Below are 21,643 nucleotides of genomic sequence, written 5' to 3' on the forward strand. Positions count from 1 at the left end.
AGCAGGTTGAGGCCTAACAGACTACATAACATTAGACGCAACTTGTAAGGTTCTTAATTAAAATATTGACACAAACACACTTCGTCCAATCTCCAAAATGTAGGACGGTGACATATTCATATAGTATATCATTATGAACAAGATTAATCAAATATAACAAAAAATAATCTAATTCATCTATCTAAAATTCAAATATAACAAAAATAAATCTAATTTATCGGTCTAAAATCTAAAAAGTGAAAAAAACAATATGATTTATTTAAGTCATTTCATCCCTTTCTTTCATTGAAAATAATATTTTAGTTTAAATTTATTTAAAGACAAATTAACAATTTTAAAAAATTTCACATTATATGAAGATATAATAAGAGCTTAAATAAAAAAATTCTGGATAATACATATATAATCTAAATAAGTTTCAATTTTTTTGAAATTGTTACTTATTTCTATAATAATAGAAACTTATACAATAAATTTTAATTTTTAAAAGATTATTATATTTATTCTCTTAAATATTATATTTATCCTTTTAAATATTGTTTTTAAATGAATTTAAACTAAAATGGTTTTTTATGATTCTTAAACCTAAATCCTAAATCATAAAAGAAATGATGAAATTAACAAATCATATTTTTATTTTTATTTTTGGAAGTTAGATTTATTTTTGTTATATTTGAATTTTAGATAGATGTAAGAGTAACACTGATAAACGCCTCAGAGATATGAATCTCACTATAAGCATTCTTTGTAAAGAAATTAACACGTTGACGGACAGTTCTAGGCCTCGTAAACGTCTCACTAATCAATCATGAAATTGATTTTTAACAACTGGTAATTAATCACTTACTGAGGCAACAGTTGAATAAAAAATGAATTTACAGTCATTAAAGGTAATTATTTTACAGTCATGTTAAGATTTTGTAATTATTTTGAAAATCATAGAATAATTTTTAATTACTAAACAGTATAAAGTAGAAATGTAATAATAAAACTCTGCTTCAGCACCCGTTCTCATTTCTATGCTATAAATAATAATAACTTTCAGAAAAAATTTAAAAAAGAACATTGTTTTTCTTACCAAGAGTTCTAACAAGTGATTCATCTTTAATCGTTAAATTTAATGAAAATAAAAGATGAAGATAAAGAGTAATTTTTAACTTGATCTTCTTTTAATAATTGTTGATGTTACTATTATAAGTGTAAATTATAGAGTCCAAACAGTGAATACATCTAGGATTCAGAAATGCAAGGCCCTAACTCCAGAATGGAGTAAATAATACAATGCTAAAGAGGAGGGGCTGCATGGTATTGCATAGAATCAAAGATGTGTATACAAGACAATCCTCAACTCAACAAAGTGATTGGTATATATCAATATTAAGAATTGTTTTACATGAAGGCTACTGGATTAATAAAATTTAGTGTACTAATGTTGGCACACCACTATTGGTAAACATCACTACACTTTTACATCAGATCTAAAGCGAGAGATCTACATGAGTTAACTGTTGTCTGCGGAGCAGGGTTGGTGATTCAAAAAAGCATGTAAAGGAAAAGTGGTGCAACAATTTTTCCACTTTAATTTACCATTAAAGAGTACGATCGATTACAATGAAACTATTGAAACAATTTGATAAATTTACAATTCTCTCAAAAATCCCCGTGAGAAATTACAATGTGGGTAGTAATGCATTTCACATAACAGCTCACACCAAAACCCTCAGAGCTCCATCTGTGGCAAAAAAGGTATCGCGTACACAAAATTGAATTATTTGAACATTTTTCAGTACCCTTCAGCTTGTTCAAGAATATATCAATCTTCCTTTTCATAATATGCATCCCAAGTTGATATTCATATTGAAAAGGAACAGTGGGCAAGGGCAGCTTCTCAAAGAACAGGGCAGCACGAAGTTTAACCGTGCAAATTAGATCAGATGAGAGAAAACAAGCTTAATTAGGTTAACCCATTGTTGCTATTTCTGGACAAGATTGATTGTGTTCTTTTCCCAATAAATAGATGCATCTGTAAATGACAATTGATGTTAAATAAAGCATGCTCCAATTGTCACCTTATTCAATTACTCACCACAACCAAAACCAAAATTATGAACACTAAAGATAATTGAAGTTGGAATATAACCAAACGCTAACAAACCTGAATGTCAAGTTTAAGTCCCTCTCAAAGAAAATGGCTCGCCATTAAAAGTTGTGGGTTTTCCTTCTCCTCTTCGATCACCTTCGTAGCTTCATCTTTAATGTTTTGAACCTTTTTATCCCAGATATCATCAACTAGTTTCCAAGTTTCATCACTAACCATTTGTGTCTGCAGTAAAACGAAGGAAAAATGAAAGAGCACAAATCAGTTGTATGACAAACTATGGCACCTTAATATAAAACAAGGTTTCGACTTGTACCTCTGTAGGGCGAGGTGCCCCAAAGGTCGAAAATCCAACGTTGCCTGGGGCAAATGTAACCCTTCCAGGAAGACTGATCCCATGGATTCCCCATCGTCCAGCATAAATCAGTGCTCCATATTCATCAACTGGACTGACAGGAGGCTAAACAAGACTCGGAAAAAAATTGAATCTCAAAAGAGTATCATTTATTCAACCAAGAAGATAGATATTAGAAAAAGAAAGAAAGAAAAATTGAGGATAGGCCTGCTATACAAAAGCTTTGTAATGCGTAAAAAATCCAACAAATGACACAAGTAATAAATATATGCCAAATCACTTGTTGAAATGCGAGAATACTTCCAAATCGTGCATTAAATACCAAAAATGTGTCATTAGAAAATCTCAATCCCACAGACAAGCACAAGTATAACAATGGTAATGGCCGGCAAATGATAAAACAGGACAACGTGCTGCTTTACTTTAGTTTAAGATCTAACCTGAGCTACACGAGGAGCGCTCTTATAGATGTCCCAAATCTCCTCAGCTTGGATTTTACCCTTTTCAAGCAAAATATCTGCAAAACAAGTAAGCATGTAGCAATTTTTGCTGTGCACCTCTTCATGTGAAATTATCAAAAATTGCTAACTAATGCAACACAGTAAAAGTTAAATTCTAAAAGCAGGTATAAATTATCATGAACTAAATAAATCCCCCAAGATATGGTTCATTCGTTAACAAAAAACTCACAAGAGAACCAGACCTGTGATTGTTTCAACTGCCAAATGGTATTCTTGTAGCACCGATGAACACTTCTCTGTAGCATAACGCATATACTCATCTCGAAGTGCTTCAAGCTTCATTGCAAGCTGTATAAAATGTTCAACATAAGTTGTGATACAACTATACTCATCAAACACTTCTGTTAAGCGAAAGAAAGTGTATTAAAGCACAATCTGTTAGATCCCATAGACATACATTGGGCACAAGATCACTATAGTTTTTGTAATATGCTTTCCCAAAGGCAGTCATTCCTGTCTGCAGAATTAAAAACTCTGCACGCCTTGAAGCTTCTAATGTTGCCTTTGCAGAGATCCAACACATGTTGTCAATCCCAAACATCTCCTCCTCAATTACTCTTGCTACAAACAAATTTTAATAAGCAAAAAAGATCAATAAAAGTACCAATCTTAGATAATCATCTTGTGGCTAGCTACATGAAGTTCTTTGTATCCTTCTGTTAAAGTGTATATGAAATACAAATTTAAGTTTACATTAAGAACCTGGACTTCGGTGGTTTTTATTTAATCTACTATAATTATTATTAAAAGAAACAGAATTTGAAATGTTTTAAAGAACAATATCTAAATGATGAAAGTCACATAAATCAAATTACGATCAGATTGCAAATAAGACTTTCCAAAATGACCTGAAACTCAAAAACAACTTACGAGCACAAGCACGCACTATAGAGTTTATGTAATCTGATTTCCTTGCAAAAACCTGACCAGAAATTTCAGTATAACGCATATTTGGCTGGCTACGGATGGAACTTATATCAGTCTGTAAAAGATAAACACCCAGTGACAAGGTTGAAATAATAATATATCCACACACATGGAACTTGCTATAAAACAGAGATCAATGACCTCTACAAAAGGACGGTGGGGCTCAGGAAAATAACATGCAAGAACAGCAACAGCTGCTTCTCTGTATGCCAATCTCAGTTTTAATTCTTCTGGAATATCAGTACTATCCTCTTGCCCAGTTTCAAATGTTCCTTTTTGCTGTAAATCCATAAGATTTATCAGACGGTATAAAATTGAACCAAAGATGATTCAAAATGTCATAAGAAATAATATTATTGCCCAACTACAACGAAGCTAAGAAAACACCTACCCTTTTTAATGCCTCAAGCAGTTCATCTCGTCCAATGTAATCCAAATCCTTCCTAGCTGTCAAAATTCCAGCTTCATTCCTATCAATTAGTTCAAGATAATATCAGCCTATATTCTCATGACAGACTAGTAAAGCAATATCCCAAAAAGATTACTTACAGTATATTTTGTAGCTCTGCCCCAGTAAAATCTTCGGTCTGCTCGGAAATTTCCTTCAGTAATGTATGTTTTTCCTCCTCTGAGCGAAAAAATTTATTCCTAGCATGCACCTAGTGTGCATTATAAAAATATGAGAAAAAAGAAATTAAAGATGATGAAATACTAGAGGAAAACAAGATCTCGGCAAATAACAATTGCAGTGGTAAAATACCTTCAAAATGGCATATCTTCCATCCTCGGATGGCAAACCTACTCTGATGATCTTGTCAAAACGACCCTTCCTCAATAGAGCAGGATCAAGAATATCCAACCTATTTGTGGCTCCTATAACGAGCACCTGAAATTCCAATTCAGTGTATCAAATAACAACTATATGATCCCAGCAACGAATTAAAAACTTACTTGTGCTGTGGAAACTTTGAATCCATCCATCTCAGTCAGTATCTGAAGTAAACCTTGCTCCCTTTCAGCACCTCCCTACATAATGCAATTCCAGATGTTTCATTAGAAAAGTCAAGAGAACTGGAGAAGTAAGAAAAGAATAAGCCATGTCCTAGCCTAGAAAAAATGTACAGGTTCTGCCGGGAACATTTATCAACAACCTTGCATGACATAAAATCATCAGAATAGCCCCAAAAGTACCAAGAAAAGGTCTTCAAATTACATTGGATTAAATTCCAACATCACTCTACTTCATAAAGCTGATAGCTAATAAGAAAATTTTAGTACCTTCTAAAGATGTCTATATTCAAAATCCATTGAACTACAGACAATAAATGTCACAAATCTGAAGACACGGAAATATGTAGTTTTCTTTGCTTTGTTACTTACCATGCTGATGATTCCTAGACGTAGTTTTTATACTGTTAGAATAAATTGTTAATATTAAACACCTGTTTAATGTGTTGTATTATTGTATTAGTTGTAACTGACTCATCGATGATTAGTACTTAATACTTAGCTGTAACTTAGGACATGATTTCTCTTGTGATTAATGTAGTAGAATAAATGTGTACCTGCAAGGACTGATTAACATATAGTTTTCCCTCAAATCCTCTTCTAACTCTATATGGTATCAGTGGTTTAATAATGATCCTTTATACCAGTGGTTTCGTGTTCCACTTTCCGAAGATCACTTTACAACAATAATCATGTGATCATAACCCAGTAACTGAACTGAATGGCATAGCCAAACGAAAATCAACATCTAGTTGAAATACCTTATACCTTGCTCTTTCCCTTCAACATACCATAATTTTGGGGGTATGCCATACTCACTACATGCTATCTGATCAATTGTATGCCACCACCCATCCTCCAAAACCAGGTGAGCCAGTTTCTATTGTTCACAAAGCAGGACTTCTATTTTCTTCTTCTTTACCTCTCCATTCACACTTGTTTTGTTCATGCCTTAACTCCGATAAAAAAAAAACTGGCCATGAAATCCCATGTCATTTCTTGGATAGTCTCAATTGCAAATAGGTTAAAAGTGCTACTATTAAGATCACAACAGATATATTGATTTTGCGGTTATTAGACTTTTTTAGGCTTGTCCTTTCTTCCTATTCACTCCAGATGTGTTTCATGACATTGGTAGTATGCTCCTAGTTGGTCATGGTTTCTTTTTGAATTATTTCCACACATTTCTCTACACTGAACCCCTTTGTTGTTTACAAATGATACCTACTACTTCTGACCCAATTGTTTCCCATCTTCCTAGAGACACATCTCCTACACCATCAGACTCTCTCCCTTTGCCTCCTTCATTGGGATTGTCCATAGCATTACACAAAGGTATCAACTTTGCTACGCTCAATATCCTGTCCACTTTATGTCTTCCCTTTAATAATTATCATTTTTCCTATTAACTTGATACACGCTGCATAGGTGGAGAGTAACTTTAGCATTTATTAGTATATATCTTTAGTAAAGCTGCTTTGTAGGAAAAGAATATGCATTTGGCCTCCATGTAGGAGCACAATGTCATTTTAAAAGGGCATAAATTGCAAGTACGTTAAGGGATTGGATAGTTTTCCTATATTGATGCCTTTTGTTCCTTCTAGGTTTCTTTTTCACTTCTTTTATTTTAACAGGTACTCTTATCCTTCTTTCTATATGTATTCTCCTTCTGCCTTAATTTCTTCTTTTATCCAAAAAGACAAGCCTTACGAAAATTGATAATATCTTATAGGACACTAGAACTTTGACAATTTTAAGTCGATTCAAGATTATTGCTACAGAAACATAAAATCTGTAGTTCCCTTATTCCCACACAAACTTCTATATATCGATTTGGGAGTACAAAAAAAGCAAAGTAAAAGTAGTTCATATCTTACTCCACCAATATCAGGTCCTCCACGTTTGCTACCAATAGCATCTATCTCATCAATAAAGATTATAGAAGGTGAAAATGATCTTGCATTTCCAAAGAGGTCCTTAACACGGGATGCAGCAACCCCTACAAACATCTGGGGAGAAAAGACAGATTAAATGTGTCAATTTCGTTTAGCTGTAAAGTTCCAAAGAAATAAGATATAAACAAAAATTAGGACAAGCCTTATCGAATGCAACACTTCGCATTCCATGGGGGCATACCATCATGAAGTCCATTCATTTAGACAAAAAGAATATTGTGAAGCACATGATGTAGATACAAATAGTTCGCACTTAGCACACTCTAATAAGTGTCAAATTTATCTCATTATCTGTGTATAACTGATTGAAAGAGGAATACTATATTCCATATTATTAGTTAATGATTAATATGTTGATGTCACCATTTAACCTTGTTAATTTAAATAAAAAAAAACAAATAATGGTCCTTTAATAATAATAAGTCAAAATGGCATCACTTTGGTCCTTTAATAATAATAAGTCAAAATGGCCCTTTAATGTTAATTTCTGATATAGTCCAATTTGAAGGACCAAATGATGTAAAAATAGACAATGAATTATCATCAGACGTTTTTTTTAAACTAGTACTCAGCCTGGAATGTCACCCCAACTTAACATCTCTTAGATTGAGGTAACCCTTATGGTTCTTGTTCTTGAGAAAATTTAAAAAAAGGATACAAAAGGAAAACTTGTTTCTTTATTTGTTTGAAAAATGAAGTTTATTTTTTTTTTGTGTTTGCTATTGTGTTGGGTGTGGGTACAAGTTGGGGAGGGGGGAAGAGGAAGGGGTTAAGTGTAGTTGCAAGTGGGGTAGTTTACAGTGCGGTGATACAAATGAAGATGCAACCTAGGATTGCATCAGGTGGGGTAGGGGGAAAAAGAGATTGGATGGGGAAAAAGAGATTGGATGTGGTGAGAAAGGGAGGAAGTGCAGTTGAGAAGTTGAGGAAGAAGAGGGGGGCAGGGAGGAGGGAGATGGAGGTTGGGATGGTGGGTTAATTTTAAATGTCAATAGAGTTAAGTTTAAGCTGAAGGAAGGACCATTTTAAAAACATAAAGGACTAAATTAAAAATTTTAAAAGATAAGGGACTAAACTGAATAAAACGTAAAACATAAAGGACCATTTGTATAATTTAGCCTAAATTTTATCTACAATCTCTTTCTTCAAAAATATAATGACTATGTTTGGATTTGGACAGTGAACCAAATAAATTCCAAAGTTCTACTTGCAAATTTCAATTCAATGCATATGAACATCTTTGGAGAAGAGGCAGCACCTCTACAAAATCTGTGCCATTGGCTGCAAAGAAAGGCAATCCTGCTTCACCTGCAATGGCTTTGGCCAGTAGGGTTTTACCAGTTCCAGGAGGCCCATGAAGAAGTACACCTTTTGGACAATAAATTCCTTTGTCTTGAAACTCATCGTCATTCTTTAAAATTCGAACAATCTCTTGTAGTTCTTTTTTTATATATTCCTGGCCAGCAAAATCATCAAATGTAACACCAGTTCTTTCTTCTGCGGATATAAATTTAGCCCTGAGGGGAAAACATAATAATGAGATTCTGGGTGTAAAGAAATTGGCTGTCAAAACCTAATGCTTTTTTCTTTTTATTTGAAGAAGTTGCACTAAAAATTTCCCAACAACATTTGAAACTTAACTCATTTCATGAGCCAGACACCACAAAACCACATTTCTTATAATGTACAAGGTTTACAAATATAGCTGCCTCAGTGTGTACCCCTCAACATGACCTAAATATCATCATAAAGATAAAGGAAAACAAAGACCCAACACATAGCAGCAACAGTAGCTGTCCATATATCAAGCAAGAAAGAAATAATAAATAATAATGGTTGGGCAAATTCAATCCTCGAAAGTTTAATTGAAAAGTACATATCGTCTAAGTTCTAAATAATTTATGCAGTGAGTAGAGCTAATACCCACATGTTTACAGTCAAGCAAATGCAAAGCATTTAGGATGTGAACAGTAAGTGGCCATATCCAGTAGCCTAGACTATTCCAAAGTTGGATAAAGATTTATGAAACAAAAATAATAATAGTAGATAATTTTCTGACAGCAGTGATAAGTAGTCTAGCCACCATTTAGCTAGAAAAACTTAAAAGGCAAAGGGCATTACCCATAGATTCTACTACAATGTCAATTTCATATTTCCCTTCCCCACAATTTAATTCTAAATCTCAAATAAAAAACTGTCCAGCCCAAAAGCAGTAGCTATTTGAGTAAGGCCAAATAATGATAAATATTCTCTAGCAAATCTTACAATAGAGATTTTTGTAGATCGTGGTTATAGATGTTTGTGGTTAGAATGTGACTCTGCCTTGGTTTGTCAAGCTTTTTCTTCTCCTCAGAGTGTACCTTGTGTTCTTAGAGGAAGATGGATTAAGTGTCTTAAAGTTGTGATGCTTGGACTTTAAGATTTCTCACATTTATCGCGAAGGCAAGCGTTTTGTTGACAATAGACTTGGGTTAATGATTTTCCTTATAGTCTTAGTTTAGATTTTTTTCGTAATAGGTATCAGCTCCTAGATTTTTGTTTTGCTTAGTTGTATACTTTGTGGGAGTGTAGCATGGGTTTGGTTTGGTTCCCCATGTTTTTGTATCTTTTTTCTCCCTTTTGTGATGCTTTCCATGGGATGGCACATGATTGTTGAATATTTGGGTATTAGCCAGTTGGGGCTATTGTTCATAATAATACATGTGAACCTTTTTATAAAAAAAAAAAATTAAAAGTTGAATGACAAGTATCAATGTCACTATTAGGAAGTTGATTTTAAGTCTAATTGGGCTTCACAAAACCTGATTAGTAAGGTGAGGTCTACACTCGCCTATATATTATATTTTGGTCATAACCCTAGTCGTTATGGGATCTCTAACACATGCCCTCATGCCGAGGACATTGAACATGGGAATAAAATCTAATATGTCCTAATATCAGCTTAAAAAGTGGATTTTAAGGATCTCAATTCGATGTGAGATCTCCAACGGTTACAAACCAGAATTATTCTATTTAAGTAGAGTAAAAAGAAGGAGGAACAAGTGATCAATCTCTCCTCCAAGGGTTTCTTACTCACAAAGAGCTAATGCTCAATTTACAAATGACACCCCAAAGAATGAAATCATTTCCATCCTCCTACTTATTAGCCCCTAACTAATTGATATCCTGATTGTCTTAACTAACTCCTCCTTTCCCATAGTCCTAACAATCAGCCAGCTAAAAACCTGTCATAAATGACATAACTGAAATTCTAACAACCAACAGGAAACATACAAAAATTTATCCACTTACCGACTCTGTCCTAGAGATCCAAGAGCACGACTTCGGAGTGGCTGGCTAGTCGTTTGGCTAGGAGTTCCCAAATCACAAGGTATCAACTTTGCATATATTGGTCTCATCAAATTATCGATCCACACATAAAAACCAACAGCCAGAGCAAGACGCATAGACCATATGACAGCAACTGCAACAGTTGAGTATATTTCAGCAGGCACAGCATCCACATTAATGACATCAACATTTACAATTTGCTGATGTAATTTTCTCCATACGTCATTCCAACTATCAATTGGCATTCGATTGACTGGATGACGCCGAAAAATAATATCCTCAGGATTCCCTTCAGTTCCTATCACTGTCCCATTTTTGTAATATGGTAGAACAACTGCAGAAACATGGGAACAAATATGAGCAAAACAACATTTCAACCAGCATACAGCTTTACATAGCTGGGCTGAAAGCAATAGCATGGACCACAGTGCAGCGCACCAATACAATAATTTGTAAAATACACAGCAATACAAATTGTAAAATTATAAAATGCCAGATAGCACATGCTTTCAGAAGTTTACATTGCCTGATGTGAAGCTTACGAAACCTTCAAACTCAACAAAACAGAAATTTAACAAACCTAAATGCAGAAGTGCAGATTGAAGGACCATTGATATTATTATGCCATTCTGCGGTTAATTCTGCTGACTCTTCTTTGTTCTACCTTCTTTTTCTTTTCTTTTCTTTTTTAATCGGCAAATGTTAGTTGTCAATATGTTAGTTTTTGCTAGTGAGGGGATTTGAACCAATGCCCTATCCTTCTCTCCCTTCAAATTCTACCACCAAGCCAACCTTGTATCTCCACCTTTTCTTTTCAGGAGAAGAAATGAAAAAATGACATCCCTTCATCTTCATTACTTAATAGGCAATAAACAAAAACAAGATTGTCTCAAACCGACAGCAAATAAACGGCAATAAACACAAACTAATTTCATCGACCAACTAACATGTTCAACCCAACACTAAGAACTTCTCATAATGCACCGAATTAAACTCAGGAGTGACAAAAATGCAAAAACAATATAAAACAGAGTCTTCTCTAATCTCTTTCAGCTAAACTTCTAAACACAATCACATTTTCCGCATTAACTATCATAAGATCCTCATTCAACATATTCAAATCACCAAGCCAAAAATCAAACTAATAATACCCACTAAACATCTTCCTCACAACTAGCAAAATAGTTTCGTGTCCGGCAAGCACAAATTTCTCCACAAGCACTTACGAGAAAAGAAAATAAAAACTTAAAATCAACTATGCAATTAATTTTTATAGAAACTTTTTCATTTAACTATTTTTTCTACTCCTGAAAAAGAAAAGGAAAGGAAAAAACCCCACCTGATACTGTTTGACCGTAATTAGAGTACTCCATAAACTGTACATTATTAGAGTCAAGAAGTCTCAAAAAATCGCTGAACTCTATCCCGTGTGAGTTTTCAGGATCCCACTCAGTCCCCTTGAGTTTTCCACGCATAGTCAACAGAGCTCTGCTCCACGAAGAAGCCATCACAAGCTGCCTCTCTAACTGCACGTTCGCCTTCTTGTCAAGCTCTTCCAACTCATCCATTCTCTTCCTTTCCGCCTCCTTCAGTTTCTGTGCACAGTTCACTTTTCTCATCAACACACAAGTTCCAAATGAAATAAGCACACGTGCATAAATATCAAAAATTGCATATTTGCATTGCAGCATAGTGCCCACAATCTAGATAACGCTGAATTCTCAATTTCCAGAATTTCCTAAAATCGTTCTCTTTTTCCTTCTGTGACAAACCTCGAATAGTTGCGCGGATTCAGCGTCTTGTTCTTGCTCTTGCTCTTTGTTGGGTGTGTCGGAAAGAGAATTGGAAGCGTTGATTCTGAGTTTGCATCGATTTGTGAAGTTGCGAGGGGGGAATGCATTAGTGAGAAAGCGAGGTGAATAGATGGAAAATTGGGGGAAATGGGTTTTGGAAGGGAAGAAGGGCTTTGGGAGTTGGAGCCAATCGATGGTGTTTGCGATTGAAGAATTCATGTTCTGCGATTATCAAATAAGCAAAAAGAGTTTCAGCTTTTGGCTATGTTCATATCTTCTTATCACCACACTTCGCTTCAGCTCACTCAACAATGTCTCCCAATTGCAGAGTGGTTATCAAGTTTCTGCATTTTGAAGTTCATGTTGGGGTTTAGGGGAAAGAAGATTATCGTTTTATTTATTTATTTATTTATTTATTTATTTTACATATAATCTTATTTTGCTTACTGAATAACATAATAGCAAAAAAATAAGGAAAATGGTAAATAAATAATATTTTCTTATTTAATATTCTTCTTATATATTTTTATTTTTATTTTATCTTTTATTAGAAGAGCTCTTCACCTTTATGAACACCCAGTGTCCAAAGAATTTTATTTATACACCATGGACTCAATCTCACTCTAGTTAATTTACATATAAAGTATAAATATATATTTTTAGTTAATTTTAGTTCTGTAAAATTAATTATTTTGACCTTGGTTATTATCAAAAAATTATATATTTTTTGGTCCTTTTAAAATAAAAAATTATTTTATAAGTTTTTATATGTTATAGCATTCATTAGTTATATAGATTAGATTATTATTTGATTTGATTTTATGTGATACCTTTAAACACTTTTTTAAATTTATAAAATAAGTATAATTTATTATTTCGAAATGAATATTGAAAAAATGATTTCAAAATTTGAAGACAACAAAAAAAATTATTTATAAAAAAAAATTATAAGGAATAAAAACAATCATTTTGAATAATGAAAGTCATATTTTAATTTGGATCTCATAAATTTAATTTTTTATAATTGAAGTAATTACGTTGACTATATCTAATATTATTTACCAAATTAATTCTTATTAGAAACACTTTTACACAGCAAACTCACTTAAAGAGCACATTTCTAAAATTCACCTTAAATCTCATTTTTATTAATAAAGACTAGATAGGAAAATCCTTTCTATTAATAAGACAATAAAAAATCTTTAAATTCTTATATTTATTATTATATTGATAAAAGAGATTGTATTTGAGAAAAATGAGTGTCTTATTTTAAATGTAATTATTTGCAACCCAGCAGTTGTGCAGCTTTTGTAATATAATTATATAATAAAAAATGTATATTATCATATGTTAATTTTATAAATAAATTAAATTTATTATCTTAGTTTATATTTTTTTTTTTGTCTAATTAAGATGTGCTATAGGGTGAGTTTTAATATAAAATGACGTTTTATTAATAGTCAATGAGTGATAGAATCGTAACACTTATTTAGTAACCAAAATAAATAAATAAACAACAAACATATAATTAATACTTTACAAATATAAGCACACTAAAATTATAAAAAGAAAGTCACGGATTTAACTAAAAATATTAAGCAAATATGATCAAATCTAATGAAAATATATCTGAAACATTTAAATTTGTATCTTTCAAAATTAAGTTTTTCTCATCTTTCATAAGAAATGAGAAGTAGAGAGTATATTATTGGAAAATTTATTAAAATAGGTCTATTCTTTAAAAAATTTACTGAAATTGATAAATTTTTAAAAAATTATCAACATGGTAAATTGTGTTAGTGTGACAACTTCATCATAAACAACTTGTGTTTAGATAATATGACTTTCTGAAGAAGGCTCATTCTCAAGTGATTAGCCTAATTCATTTTTGTTTTATATTATTTATCTTACAGTGAAGAGTTTTTGCAAGGGGCATAACTACACTTCAGCAGTCATTTGAACTAAAGTTGCAAGGGACATGACTTCAGTTGGCAATGTTTGTGTTGAATTAGTTGATGATAATATTCAACAAATTTTAGAAGCTTATTTGGTAATATTTTGTAATATCTATAGATACAAAAGTGATTTGTTAGGATTAGTATAGAAATTAAATTGTAATATTTATTTAGTTATTTTGTTGCAATTTTAATTTTTTACTTTTTTTTCATTTAAAGTTTGCTTTAATTTCAAAATATTTGACAAACTCACCATGTTATAAACTTCTCAAAATTACCAAATAAAACTTCTATTTTTAAAAAAAAATATTACCATCACTTAATTTAACACAAATATTATCAAATACATATTTATATTTATAGATAAAAAAATTATTTCTATAATTATAATTTTCTTTGAAAACGTTCTTACAAAAGTATATCTTAAACATAAAATTATAAAAAAAAATCTAACAGATTATAAAATTCAAAAAATATCCTAAAACTAAGAAGTCGTGAACTTAAAACACGACTTCTGCTTTACAAATACATATTGAAACCATGTCTCACTTGCTTGACTTCACCTTAGATCACAATACTAAAATTGTGTCCCCTCATGCACTAGTTTAGTTTAAATGGTATTGAATTGAAGTCGTGTCTCTTTACATGATTTTATTGTAAATAAAAAAATAAAACAAAAACAACTCAAGTTAATTAAATTTGTATTTGTGCCACACGATTTTTTCTGCAACACTTAAGTCATTTTGGCCCATGACTTCACTTATGCTCTATTTGTTTCTGCGGATGAGGTTGGAGTGAGGATTGGTGAGCGGGTGACTACCTTGTTTGTTTCCACTGTTTTGGATGTACCTGTGTGAATGGAGGAGCGAGTAGATAGCAAATTGTCATATTCACAAAAATGCGCAGATTTGAGAGGATTAAATGTAGGAGCATACGTTTTTACGTTGATACCCTTGCAAACATACATTTTACACCTTTAAAAAAATTTATAAATTCCTTCCAACTATCATATATTTCACAAATTTCAATAAATCATCCTTACAAATTTACTCTATCATCCCTCAATCCAAACAACCTCACATTCTCACACATCCTCTTTAATCTTCATAAATCTACTCCCTCCCATCCTCACAAATCTCAACCAATCCAAACATAGCCTTAAAGAATCAACTATTATGCTACCTAAACGGAACTTCTTTATAATAAGGAAGTGACATATAAATACAATTTACTCATATTGGTAATTTAAAAAAATATTTGTTCATTTTGGTAAAATTGAAAAGAAACTGCACCAATTTGATAAATTTTCCTATATTCTTAGATATTTTGAAAATCACTATTTTTTTATCAGTTATGATGCTTTTATATTTATTCAATTTTGACCCCTACTTTCGGATCATATCTTTTTCCGTCCCTGTTCTCTCTTTTCCCTGGGCTCACCTTGGGTCCTACAGTTCATATGTAAGCAGCAAAGACAATATATTATATATCTACGAATATATAATGTCTTATAAAACCTGCGTGATCCAACTACAAAGTATTCGTTTCTTGGGTTCTAAAATTAATAAATGCTAAATAAAGATAATTGTTGGCCAAGCTGCCAACATCACGTGTTCGTGATCATGGGTATAGATAGGGCACAGACAAATCAGGCAGACCAGATATGTCTAATTAGAATTACTGTTCGTCAAAACTAAATTTACATATTAACCTGTCTCTCAAAAAATAAAAGATAACTGCAGTTTGGTTTGTCGTCATGTTATTTGTAGTTTGCTTATAGAACCACATATACACTCAGGATATGGATTTTCATAAAAGGACTCTTCAGTCCTAAATCTTGCTCGGCCTTTGACTCCTGGTAGAGAACCATGCCTTTTCCTTGGAGCTCCTTGCCTACGAGTATAACATTGCAAAATATGTAAATTCTTTTATTTTAATTACAGGGGAAATGAAATCAACTAAGGTTGCAAGGGGAAAGAACTAGTAAAGCATGTTAGATGGAACGGAGAATAATTGCATATTAAAAGGACAAAAGGAAATATAATTCTAAAATAAAAGAAAAATGAAGTTTGTAACCAATTTTAACTTCTAATCATCATGTCATCTTGATAATTGGATAATAACGTCATAGAGGCACCAAAGGGGATTGGAATCTAAAGAATGGTATGCAAGAACGTTACCTGTTCTTGTGCAATCGCTGTACCATATGCGACAGTTCCCTTCCTTCTTCAAGCACTCCAGTTTCCAGCTTATCAAAAATTCCAACCAGACCTTTCCTGAAGATCAAATGAACAAGAAATTAGAAAGGGGTAAAAAAGAGGAATAGAAGGTATAAATTCAAGTATGTTTCTACATAAGTGAAATCCAGAATGAGATATTAGATCATTAAAACTTCTATGGCATAACAAACATTATCGTTAAGCATGGTGCACTAGCCTGATACAAATTAACATGTATCAAATGACAGTGTAAGAAACAGGGACAATAACAATGACCAAGCGTCTTCTCACTAGGGGAGTAGCTACCTGAATCAAATGATGCCATAATATTCTATTATGAATCATTCTATATGCAAATAATTAACATCTAAATCCTTCTAGATGGTTTTCCTTGTTACACATGTCCAATGCTGAGATTCTATCAATTTTTTACAACAAATACTATCCAGCATTGTCTCCAATGCATCCATTCCCAACCCCATATTGTCCAGTATGTCCACTCATCCAATGCGAATAGATGTAAATCATGTAATTATCAGAAAAAAAAGAAAGAAAAACAAGAATGGATACCTACAGATGGTTAAAATGTATCCACGGGCCACAGAATTTTAGTTCCATGAATTCAGTACCTGTCTGGATTGATTGTCTTGCGGTGACCTAAGAATCTGCGGTGTCCCTCAACAGCTCTTGCCATATTTCCTGAATATGACGGAACAAATACATCACTCTCCACACATATTATGTAATCAAGTGCAGCAGATTGGGAAGCGTGATTAGTGAAATCTTTCAGCTCTTCAGGAGTTGCAAGGGATTCCTGTTGCCATTAACCAAAAATTAACCAAGTCATCATTACACCTCACTCGCAAATTATGTGGCGTTGGATTACATGTTAACACAGAAAAACATTGATTTTTACAAACCTTAAAGATTAGATTAGGGAAGCGGGATGAGAGCTCCGAAAGAAGAGTATTACCACCATAGATCTCTCCAGCTGCTATGTATATTGGTGTAGATGGGGGGTATCCAAGAGCACGAAGAAAAATGCCCACCTCTTTTGGTGTCAGTGGACAAAATCCTCCAATTCTCTGTTCTGTCGAATTTATCTTTTTTACTTTCCAATAATTTGTATTCTCCCTAGAAGAATTGAAACATTTTTTGAAAACTGATTGGTTATTCTAGAGTTTTACACAAAAACGTACATTTTTTTTCAACACATAGTAGCAGATACACAATAACTATTCACTCTACCTCAAAATTCTAAGCTCTTCAGATTCTGCATCTGTCAGACCATAAGCACAACCCGTAAAAGACAGCATATCTTTCTCATATCTCAGATGGAGAGCGATATATCTTCCTCCATGTGTTCTCAGCCGATCCACCAACCTCTGTTTTGTAATCGTCATGTATGCTCAGAACCTAATTTAACACGAAGCCCCATGTAGACATCTTAAATGCATCAAAAGTGAAAAGGACATCTCAAACCTGGGACCATATGCATCATTTTCTAGCATGATGTACAAAAATACTGGACTTAAATCGTCAAAATGTTTAACCTAACAACTAATGGACATTCAAAATACTTAAAAAATTCAATTTTATATTCCAATACTTCTAATACTATATTACTAAAAGATGAGACATCTATGTCAGTCAGCCCTATATACCCCTACTAAAAGATGAGACAACTACGTCAGTCAGCCCTATATACCAAATTTCCCAAAAAATCCTAAACTAACAATATTTAATTAGTCAATACTCTTTGTGCCAGCAAATCCTCTAAAATCAACACTTTTCCATTTGTGCACTGTTACACTCCGGATTTGTAACATTTTATTATAAATATGAAACCAATAATAGACCAAAGAATGATATGTCTTTCCTTCACTTTTTAATGTCCAACCATTTCGCCTTTAAAATCTCAGATATTTAGGCACAAAATAAAGAAAAACTCAATTGATTTCAATTTGTATCCTTGCCAATGCATTCTTTTCTTCAATCTCTCTAAATTGCTTCTTTAAATAAAGAAAAAAATCAAAATGAAAATTGAATCACTGATTACATCATCATTTTATCAATTACTAAATGCAATATGACAACGTACACATAATATTTTTGCAAGATGTTTAGGATGCTAACTACACCACTGAAAAAAAGCCAAACCTTTCCTAAATTCTCTATAGGAGGAGAAAATTGAAGTGCCTGATACATTGCACGGCATCTCAACCTCTGTATGTCCAGAGGAAGATCATTGTTTGCAAGTCGAGAATCTGATTTTGCAACATGTATCACCTGGAAGATCAAATCATTATTTGTTCAATACATTTTAATTATAAACAAGGTCCACAACCAAAAAGTGAATTTTAATGATCATGGAACAATGACAAATACGATGATCACTTCCCAATCATGAACATAAAATAGAAATTCCCTTCACTGAGGAGAAGAGGCATTGAGTTTGTACACACTCCACAAATAAGTAATCATCAAATAGAGAGTAAATTTAATGTGGTCGTTGATCAGAAATTTAGTATGATCATTCTATATTCTTCAATAAAATATGAATCACAGCTTTCTTTGACTGTTTCTTTTATATGTTATACTAAAATTTGCTCGAGTATAACTATGAATTCTTGTAAGAACATTGCATTTTTCTACTTCTCTGGTGATTAACTACATTGAATACTTCTAGAATATAACAATCCCCGAGGGCTATACCTACAATTCATTTTCTAATTACACCTAATTTTTTTCACATGTTCAAATTTGAGATTTAGATCTAAACAAAAAATCTATTTAAGGGAATTAGAAGTTTTACAATGAAGCCACTCCAGAAATGAGAACCACAAAGAAATTGAAGTCATATAGGAAAAGCTTGATTACCTGATAGTCACTCCATAACCTTGTCAAATCTGTATAGTAACCGACTCCAGCCCAGGAAGTAAAGTGTTTCCTGGCACGGGGGATACCTTCCAAGTTTTTGGGAAGCTCATTAACAATCCTGATATCACCTTTGAGGGATTCAATGAAATGAATCTCGTCAAATATATCTGAAAATACACTGTGCACACATCCAACCCAATGAGAAGATTAAGTTGGAAAATGATACAACACACATCTTAGAATAGTGTATAACAAGAGATACCTTGAGTCTTTCCAGAATGAACGTTTATCCAATTGAGGTATGACTAAAGTTGCATTCATCATATGTGCCACAGCCACCATGTCTGATATCTATAGACAACTTAATTATTACTTATAATGCAAATAAATTATAGAAGTAAAACAACAATTGGTTTCACTCAATGACTACCAATCTTAGAGTAGGCGCCATCAGTGCAAACAAACTGTAACCCTTGTACATAAAAGACAAAAACAAAACTTGAACTGCATTCCACCATAACAACCCATCCTATTTAACAAATACAATGAACTGCTGAAGTATTGAAGGAAAAGAATAATGAATAAAGACAACAAATAAACATTAAATTCCAGCCTCTGATAACAAAAAAGTAACTCAAACAGCTAGACAGATACAAGAAAACTAAAATAGTAACTCTTCAGTACTGAAGTTGGAAACTGTAATTGGATCTAAATATTTGCTATACATGCAATTACGAGTATAAGGGCATGATTAAGCTATTAAATCCGAGTTACAAGACGGTGCAAGAGAGGAAAAAGTGACTTACACCGGTCCGCATTTGATTTAGTCCTCCATTACTTCTCACAGTTAGATAGCGATCAAACCCTTTGGCAGCTGACGAAGTAGAAATGTGGAAACATGTTTTAGAGAAAGGAAGAGAGACAAAAATGCAAAAAACAATAACAACACTGTTCCGGTTGCCAAACAGCCAACTATAGAAGTGGCTGAAAAAAAAAACACTTAACTGAAACAAATGGAACCAAGTGAAAGAAAAAAAAAACTAAACAAAAAAGACTATTACAAGAACAGATGTCAGCATCTCAAACCTTTATATTTAGTTGTTGGCTCGACACACTGGTGTAAGCTATGATTGAACGGAGAATCCCAAAGTTGCTTCGCATAGTGCGCATGTAACTCTGGTACCTGTAGCGATTTGAAACAAATGCAGCACTTATGGAGTGTGAATAAGGGAGGAAAAAGAAAAGTGAAGCCTGAATTGACAGTGTGCTAGTTAATATATAGCTAGAACCAACAAACCTAATGACAAACATAAAAATCGATACTCTTAAATACGTAAGCAAACAATCACTTTGCGCACACATATTACTACCTGCAATGGTTCTGAGAAAGATAAATATTGGAAGACGTGTATGAAGAAAAAAGATGACAAGCACACATGCTGCCTATCAATTATCAAAACGGTCACAATCCACAACTGCAAAAACGCGCCTCTCTTAACAGAATTTTATTTTTCGTTTGTTGGATGTAGAAATTCACTTAAGACAATTTGACAGAGCCAGTTCAATTTACACAAATCAATATCTGATTTGAATCTATAATAACAGCAATGCAAATCAAGATAAAAGGATCGAATAGATTGAGGAAAGCCAGGAATTCCTTCCAGATTCTTAAATGAGATTCAATTTAATAGAATTGAAAAACAACGCAGAGAATAGATGAGATAGCAGAGTACCTGATGAGGATTAGATTGTCGAGAAAGCAAAGGGCGTCGTGGATCTTGATCAAGAGTGACGTTCCTCGCGTAGAACAAAAAGAAGAAGATGGAGAAAGCAAACATGATGATGGTATAGAAAGTGATGACGCTTGGGGTTAGCTTTCTAGCATGGAACCTACCAGAGAAGAGGCCGCCAGAGCCATGGGAGCCTCTGTTTACCATCTCTGCCCTAACCTTTCTCTTCTTTACCCAAAGTGATGAACCCAAATCTGCATGAATCAAATCTGACAGGGTTATTACTGTCCAGAAAAAACAACAAACAAAAACTATACCATGCTTCAAAGTCTATGGCGATCACCAATCATGGATGACGAGTTTTTCCAGTAATATGAAAGAGTAAATGATTATTTTGCCCCCAATATGACACGGTAGATGTTGTTGTGACTTTTAAACTTTTTAGGTTTATTTTAGAAATTTTTCTATGTGAACCTACACGCACTCCCAAATACACTATTCCCATAACATCAAATGATCTTATCACCTCAAATCCCATTACTTCAAATTAGTGAAGACCCACTCGCTAAATTGTTTTTTAACTAATAATAATAATACATATCTTAAAAGTCATGTTAAAAATTAATAATTAGTTTAATTATAAAAAATGGTCTTTATCTATGGGACCAATGAAAACACATATGCATATTTTTATTATATTAAAACAATATAATTTTATAAATTTATTATTTTTATGATTAATTAATTGAATAATACGAGAATTAAAAAAAAATTAAATATATATATATATATATATTTATATTTTGTAAGAGAAGTATTAAAATATTTATGTATTAATGATTATTTTTAAAATAAAAATTTATTTTATTATT

The 21,643-nt window shown here is 32.8% G+C and overlaps 2 protein-coding genes across 4 annotated transcripts; both read right to left on the minus strand.

Moving 5' to 3' along the window:
• Positions 1-1,546: 1,546 nt before the first annotated feature.
• On the minus strand, positions 1,547-12,396 carry LOC137820619 (probable inactive ATP-dependent zinc metalloprotease FTSHI 4, chloroplastic). The gene is made up of 17 exons (XM_068624786.1): positions 11,967-12,396; positions 11,534-11,789; positions 10,156-10,528; positions 8,123-8,381; positions 6,787-6,918; positions 4,853-4,927; positions 4,662-4,787; positions 4,451-4,560; positions 4,293-4,371; positions 4,043-4,180; positions 3,845-3,956; positions 3,372-3,535; positions 3,157-3,262; positions 2,894-2,970; positions 2,415-2,558; positions 2,156-2,323; positions 1,547-2,023 (listed from the first exon to the last, which is right to left on the minus strand). The coding sequence occupies exons 1-16, from the start codon at positions 12,204-12,206 to the stop codon at positions 2,180-2,182; spliced, it is 2,535 nt and encodes an 844-aa protein (XP_068480887.1). The 5' UTR covers positions 12,207-12,396; the 3' UTR covers positions 1,547-2,023; positions 2,156-2,179.
• A 3,008-nt stretch (positions 12,397-15,404) lies between these two features.
• Positions 15,405-21,311, minus strand: LOC137822927 (O-fucosyltransferase 38). 3 transcript variants are annotated; one of them, XR_011083024.1, is made up of 12 exons: positions 21,115-21,311; positions 20,775-21,025; positions 20,128-20,224; positions 19,848-19,915; positions 19,304-19,392; positions 19,042-19,219; positions 18,322-18,450; positions 17,410-17,546; positions 17,082-17,295; positions 16,736-16,975; positions 16,123-16,218; positions 15,405-15,835 (listed from the first exon to the last, which is right to left on the minus strand). XR_011083024.1 is itself a non-coding variant. In XM_068627950.1 (12 exons), exons 1-12 carry the CDS (start codon positions 21,119-21,121, stop codon positions 15,697-15,699), a joined length of 1,590 nt encoding a protein of 529 aa, XP_068484051.1. In that variant the 5' UTR covers positions 21,122-21,311; the 3' UTR covers positions 15,405-15,696. The 3 variants fall into 3 exon arrangements, 2 of the variants coding, with proteins under 2 accessions (XP_068484051.1, XP_068484053.1); XM_068627950.1 differs by having other exon boundaries at positions 16,791-16,975; XM_068627952.1 differs by having other exon boundaries at positions 16,791-16,975; positions 21,089-21,192.
• Positions 21,312-21,643: the final 332 nt, after the last annotated feature.

The sequence above is a fragment of the Phaseolus vulgaris genome, chromosome 9 (assembly GCF_000499845.2).
Source record: "Phaseolus vulgaris cultivar G19833 chromosome 9, P. vulgaris v2.0, whole genome shotgun sequence".
NCBI classification, from domain to species: Eukaryota; Viridiplantae; Streptophyta; class Magnoliopsida; order Fabales; family Fabaceae; genus Phaseolus; species Phaseolus vulgaris.